At 43.7% G+C, this 7586-nt stretch overlaps 1 protein-coding gene across 2 annotated transcripts in view; it reads right to left on the reverse strand.

The window, feature by feature from the left end:
* DIRAS1 (DIRAS family GTPase 1) overlaps positions 1 to 6221 on the reverse strand; it is a 55644-nt gene extending 49423 nt beyond the window's left edge. Inside the window, exon 1 of one of the 2 annotated variants that reach the window (XM_077271671.1) lies at positions 5768 to 6221. Coding sequence is in view for 1 of the 2 variants with exons in the window: in XM_077271666.1 (XP_077127781.1) it covers positions 5546 to 5643 (98 nt within the window). In the remaining variant the exon portion in view is untranslated. Of the gene's footprint in view, positions 1 to 5545; positions 5692 to 5767 lie in introns of those variants that run through there. The other variant, XM_077271666.1, reaches the window with a different exon arrangement.
* Between the last annotated feature and the right edge of the window lie 1365 nt (positions 6222 to 7586).

Here is a 7586-nt window from a genome sequence, read left to right on the forward strand (position 1 = left end):
CATTAAAGGGGTTTTCCCAGGAACGAAAGTTCATTTTAAAAATTGTCTGACCGTGTACGGAGCATACCACATCTCCTGGGCAGGGGAGGAAGCAAAAGACAATACTAACATTACAGCAGGAGATCACAGAGGATTCATTTTGTGAGGTAAAATATTTCACTGACTGTTTTTAAACAATATTTTACCTCACAAAATGTATCCTCTGCGATCTCCTGATGTAATGTCAGTATTGTCTTTTGCTTCCTCCCCTGCCCAGGAGCTGGATAGCACATGGAGTAGACAGGTCAAAGAAGAGAGAACAGGCAGAAGTCAGCACATGGGGAAAGAGAGAGTGGATAGGTGGGTGAGCACATGGGGGGGGAGATTCTCAACGCTGCGAAGCCTGCCCCATCTTGACATTATCGCCATCCCGATGCAATAACATCGGGCCTCCATCTAGTAATAATAATAATCTTCTAGCTACAGAGGACTCACTGGTAGTTCAGATGCCCCAAACAATCCTCAACCTTAGATGGCACACACAATGATTGTAATGCTATTGTCATTACACCATTAGAAAAGTCATTGTCAAAACCACATAGGTCTACTTTTTATTTTCTTCTCTACAGGTTTTTTGCGACAGGATGGTATTTTAATGTACGGTATGCATGCAAAAATAAAAGTTTAAACTGTTTGGATTCAATTGCTGGACAATGCATCCCTTTCATTTGTGTATCTACAGTACAATTAGACAAAAAAAGATTCAAATTGGTAGAACTCCTTTTGGTAAGGCCACAACCAAAGATTGGTTCACTGTCAAGGGTTCAGCTGAATTTAGCAAGGGAAGTGCTGACAAATGTCCCTCATAACAGTCATTGCAGGGCACATAGGCAGAAGTTATCCTGATGGGAGCCCCCCAATTGATGCATATAACAAGTCATATGTAATAGAGGAAAATTAAAATGCATACAAGTAGGGACCTCTTGGAGTGACAAGGTAATTACTACATTAGATCAGCTCTGGGAAAAAGTCACCAGGACGGGTATTCGTTTACGCAGAGGCAGGGAAGTACACTTCCCAGGCAAGAGCTTCCTCTGATCAAAGCACTGTTTTGAGACTTTTTGGAGACAGTGGTCAGTGATGAATATTTGGGGTTTGCATCGAATTTTGCATCAATCCGATATTTATGGAAGATATATTTTGGGAGTTGTAGCAAAGGGACAAACATAACACATTCACTCATATCATCGTAAGGCCATTCTAACCCGTCCAACTTCACACTGGTTTGATGAATGATGCTATCCATGTCATGTTTCATTGCTATAGAAAGGTAAAATCGCAGCACTATACATGAAGACTATGGTATGGATATCCAGGGGCAAAGGTATCCTGAAAGCACAGCCCCCATATGAGCTCACTAAGGGAAGGTATGTGGGCATAACCTTGCCCTAATAAAAATGAGAGTTTGAGTGTATGTCATTGTTCATTCTGGAATATATAGTTTGCTATCCCAAGATCACCATAAGAGCATGCGCCGCCCCCGGCGGCGGCCATATTCCCGAAGACAGCGCACGTGGAACCCTGGAAGTGCCGGGGCTCTGGCCAGTCGCAAAATGTCGGCAGAGCCCCGGGCTTCGCCGGACACACACGCAGCACCGCTGGGCACCGGAGACACCCGCAGCAACAGCCAGCAACCGCCGGGCACCCGGAGACACCCGGCAGCAGCACAAGATCCCCGCAGCAGCACACATCGGAGCCCCCACTCATCCCTGCCTGTGGCCTGGAGCATCTCCCCACTCCTACCTCTTCCAGCAGTGACCCTGGGACCCCGCTTCACTGCAGCCACCACCCCCCGGTTAGCAATAAGATGCATGGATTAAAAGCACCACCAATTTATTAAAAAATATTTTTTTCTTATTTTTCTCCTCAAAATTTGGGGTGCGTCTTATAATCCGGAGCGTCTTATAATCCGAAAAATACAGGTATGTATTCCAGGCATTGGAATCAGAGCTGTATATACCATATGCTCACTGTGAGTTCCCCCATAACCAGCCTAGTAGTAGAAGCAGCCGCGGCCTCGTCCATCAGTCGTCAGTCAATTGCATAATTGTCCTGATGATTGGAGGCATCGGATTTGTATCCCCTGACAAACTGACATCTGTGGGATCTGTGCGACTCTCACAGTGTCCTCCATGACAAACTGGTGACAGCAGTGGGATCTGCGAGACTCCCCCTACTGTTTTCCTTGACAAACTGATGGCAACGGTGGGATCTGCGCAACCTCCCCGGCTATATATATATATTTTTTAACCAATAACTTTTTATTAAGTTTTAAACCGATACAAGTCATACAGTCAGTACAGAGATAATAGAATCAGTACAGAGATAATAGAATCAGTAATAGGTTTATCACATATTACTTGGTTCCTAGAAAAAAAAGAAGACCCAAGGAGAACTGTAGTACAAAAAATAGGGATCGCGGCTGTTATTTTTGACAAACTGATGCCAGTGGTGGGATGCGTGGGATCTCTCCAGTGTCTTTTGGCAGCGGTGGGATATCACAGAGCATTAGTGATCTGGGGTGAATAATCATCCCTCTCACTAAAAACTTGCACGGTGCCTGCAAGAATTCTGTGCAGAGTTTTGAGGATCGGACTCTGTGTTTATTTATACCTGGGATCAAAGGTGTAGCTAGGTGTTTAGCTCGGAGGGGTCGAAACATCTGAATGGGCCCCTAACCATATAACCCTGATTACAACTATGGATGTGCACCCTAATTGTTGGCATTGGGGAACCTCAACAGATGACAATGGTATTACAAAAAATCTGCGAATGTGCAAAGACCAACACTGATATTACCGCCACATGGTGCCCATATAGCGGTAGATACCAGTACAGATGTTCTTTCTGATGGAGTCGTTCATTTTTCCCATTTTTTTCCATCTTGCCCAGACCACCATGACGACTTCGCCACTCATGAATCGTCTGCAGAGTTTATAACAAAGACACATATGACTTCTCACATTCCCAGCACTGTCCCCATCTATTCCTGACCTGTACAAAATCCTCATCCAGCTTCCGTATATACAGTATGATGAATCCACATCTTCCCTATATAGTGTGATGGGCTCATATCTCCTCTATGCACAGTATGATAGGTCCACAAGACTTTTGGGTTTTCCTTGAAATAAACACTTGAAATAGATCACTCTGTTTGTAATGACTCTATATAATATAGGAGTTTCACTTTTTGTATTGAAGAACTGAAAGAAATTAACTTTTTGATGATATGTTACAGGTGTTTATCACAAAATTAAACTGTCACACAACCATCCCCCATATGAGCTCACCAAGGGGAGGTATGTGGGCGTAACCTTGATCTAATAAAAAATGAGAGGGGTTTCTGTCATTGTTCATTCTGGAAGAAATAGTTCGCTGTGAAAGTGTTCAATTTTCCTAATCGGAGTGCTTCCATCAACAAAGAGCTATTCCTGCAACATCAGGTTTAGTAATTCTTTTTCGTTATTCTTTTTTATTTTATGTTATTGTACATACCGTAATGTTTTCTTCCCATTTTTTATCATCTTTGTATATTTTGTATAAACACTGCATACGTTTTCGGATGAAATATATAAAATGTAATAGCTCTGTTCCTCTTGTTCTGTAAACCGCACCCCTGAAGCTATACACTACCTGTAACTGATGTCCAGTCAAGCTGTATAAACGAATGGTGGAAGCTGTGATTAGTTCTTTTCATTATTGTGGAGTTGGCAGAGATAATAGTGGGTATATATACAGTATATATTCCATGAGTTTGAATTGGAGGTGTATGTACCATATGCTAACTGTACTCCCTGACATCATATATTTTATCAGTGCTCCAAGCTAGAAACACTTCTAGTTCTTTTCACATTCTAATTATGCTCTGACCCTGTTAAGAAAGTTAGAATGAGAACATTATTGCACAGATGAGGAGTGTTGTCACAAGGACACAAAGGCGACACAGAATTAGTGTGCAACTTCTATCACTGAAAACTGAACCTTTCATATAACTATATGACTTCAATAACATTATTTATTTGCCTCACTTATATAGCGACATTAATTCCCCAGCGCTTTACAGACATTATCATCACTGTCCCTATTGGGGCTCACAATTTTATTCCCTATCAGTATGTCTTTGTCTTTGGAGTGTGGGAGGAAATTACCCAGAGGAAACCCACGCAAACACGGGGAGAACATACAAACTCCTTGCAGATGTTGTTTTTGGTGGGATTTGAGCCCAGGACCCCAGAGCCGCAAGGCTGCAGTGCTAACCACTGAACTACCATTTTTATCCATTGAAGACTAGCTGAATAAATGAAAATAATTTGCTCTGTTTTAATGTTATCTTTTAAAACACCAAAAATGATAAAATAATATTAAAAAATATGTCCTCTAATGATACAATTTGGAAATTATCTTCAAAACATTATCAATGATTTTCTCTGCATTCTACTGTGAGTATTTAAATAATTATGGCCATTCTAGCAGTGACTGTACTGATGTAGCAGAGGGAACCATGAGGGAAAATCGCAGAACGTAATTGGTGATACATTTGTCATGTGAGTCATTCAGGTCTTGTATGTGACGCATTCCTGTTATGTGGGGGATACCTCAATAATGAGACATGCATTGCAGCACAATTCCCATTCTCCTGACCTGTAGGAGTAAAGTCACGACTGATCCAGCAATCTAGAGCGAGATGACAAGAAGCTGAGCCCCTTCCCACATAACAACCAAGAAATGAGAGAACTGCAAAAGCCTCTGGAATGATAGCTTGCTGGTAAAGCCATGATCTGTATGAATGTGCAGACTTGGACTGTGATCACTTAGCTTTCACTGCACAAATTCATTGTAAAAAGAAAAAGCACAGGCAGCAGTCTATAGTTAATAGCGATGCGGTGGGATGTGCTGAATCAGACAACCTGACCTACCCTATACACCAAGCAAAGGCTCATGGTGGGACACTGCATGTGCTCATGGCCTCACGTTGCATTGCAGACTGCATGGGGGGTTTGGTCCAATGTCATCCAGCCACAGTGTGAGTGGGGGTCCTGCCCTGGAGGGTCTGCTGCACATGGTCCAACAACTGAACTTCTACTAGTTCAAGGTTAACGCTGCCGTGGTCATGACAAAGTGGTGCCAGGCCATCGTATAGGGCATGGGGGCACAAAGACATGTACACAGGTTATGGGGGAGCAGACACAGGGCGAGAGGAAGCCAGAGAGCTCTGTGACCCCGCAATTAGCATAAGGTACAAATTATATATATATATATATATATATATATATATATATATATATATATATACACAGTATATATATATGCACAGTAATACCGTCTGTGGGAATTTATATGACATTAGTTAGAAATATTATATGATAGAGATATAAATATTATTATAGACAGATATAAGATAGATAAAGAGATACATAGATATTTAGACATCACTAGTATGTGATAGATCTAAATATTGTGACAGAGACACAACTGAGGATACACACGTATATGATTGGTGACAGACCTAGCTGACTGCCAGCTGCAGAAGTGACAATGGCTCTGGTACCATACATGCGGCTTCCTCACACGGCTCCATGTCCGCCAGCCTCCCTGCTCCCTCATACTGCTCCCTCATACTGCTCCCTCATTACTGCTGCAGGATTTCTCCTCAGATGCCATCACTGCTGCTGTAATGGTAGCATTGCTAATGAGCAGTGCGCATGGAAGCAGCGGTGCAGCCTCTCACCTCGTCCGTCGTGTCCTGCCGCTTTACAGCATTGCTCTGCAGCAGCCCGCGGCTCCTCTGCAGTGTGCTGCTGCCTTCTGGGCAGGCTGCTCCCAGCTTCTCCTCCTGGTCCAGTACGTGCGGCTCAGTCTGCTCCTGCGTGTGCAGCGCTCCCGCACATACATGCAGCCCCTTCAGTCCATGGGCTTGTGCCTGCTTCTCCTACCTAGCTCGGTGGGCTTGTGCTCTCCCTCTCCTCCGTGCTGCAGCTGTCTGGGGGCTTGTGCTTTCTGGTCAGGATGCTGCTCACCTCCTCTGCACACAGCCAGCTAGTCTCTCTGGTAAAGAGCCACACGCAGCAGTTTCCTGCTCTCCCTCATTCTTACTCTGTGATGAATCATTCAGGGACATGGTGTAATTTGTCACTCATGAGCAGCACTCTGGGTCAAGGCCGGGATGAGGGGTAGGCAGGTTAGGCACCTGCTTTGGGCGCTACCTCCTGCCTACCCAAGGGGGGGGCACATTTAAAAAACCCCGACATTGCTGTATTCCTGCGGCCACATATCTTCCTGTGGCCGCTGGCATTCAGCAACGTGATAGCCTGGGTGCAGGTACTAAGGGCAGCAGTATCAGTCACTGACACCACTCACCCCTTTCGCTGCCTGTGCCCCCCACACTCAATTGTATTGACATCTGTACCTCTATCACTACACAAAGATGTCACCATAACCAGGGCTGCCACTAGGAATTTTGGGGCCCCATACTGGCAAAATTTTCAGGGCCCCCTTGAGCCTCCGCCCAGGTTCCACCCTAGCCCCGCCTTCACCCCTCGAACTGTCCACAGTCAAAAAGATTTTGACAATGTCGGGCCTTTCTCTACTCTAACCTATTAAACAAAATATCCAATACAATTTAGCTATATATATATTTTTTTTTCAAAACAAATAATAAGTAAAACAAATACCACCGCTCCATGTCCAGACACCATATTACCACCACATAGTGACCAAATAATAACACAAAAAAGGAACAAATACCATCACACCATGTCCAGACCACTTATTACCACCATATGACCAATAATACCACATACAAGGAACAAATACCACCACATCATGACCAGACCACATATTACCACCACATAGTGACCAAATAATAGCACATACAAGGAACAAATACCACCACACCATGGCCGGACAACATATTACCACCACATAGTGACTGTATACTACAATAGAAATGACAGAAAAACGACTGGCACATCCAAACTAGTGTGAGTAGGTGCATACCAGGAGCAGCTACCTCCATATACAATATACAAAAAAAGGTTGCACTCTATCGTGCCAATGCATGTCCAATATGAAATATGAATAGCAAAATGGCTTTTTGAACATTAGAAAAAAATATTTATGAGACGCTTTGCACAGAATTTGGCCAAATAGTGTGAGCCCATCAACCATCGTCAGGGTGGCCTCATTAATCTGATGGGTCCCTGACCACCCTGTCCAAATGTGAACACTTACCTAAGCCTAATGTCTGCATGAATGGGCGAATGTGGACACCTCTCTCAGCAAAGCCTACATATATGGGTTGGCCGGAACCAAATGTGATTAGATGTAATTAAAAACCACATGGCGAAGGGAGGAGTGCTCAGGTAATACAGTGATCACTGGTGACATTATACACAGGAACTCTGTTTATAGTGTATAATGTAAAGTTAATACAGTGATCAATGGTGACATTGTACACAGGACCGCTGTATATAGTATAGTGTATAGTGTCAGTGTACAGGTAACACACTGACTCACCAGTGACGTCTCTAGGTGAAGTCCTTCATCTT

Source organism: Ranitomeya variabilis, chromosome 1 (assembly GCF_051348905.1).
Source record: "Ranitomeya variabilis isolate aRanVar5 chromosome 1, aRanVar5.hap1, whole genome shotgun sequence".
Classification (NCBI taxonomy): Eukaryota; Metazoa; Chordata; class Amphibia; order Anura; family Dendrobatidae; genus Ranitomeya; species Ranitomeya variabilis.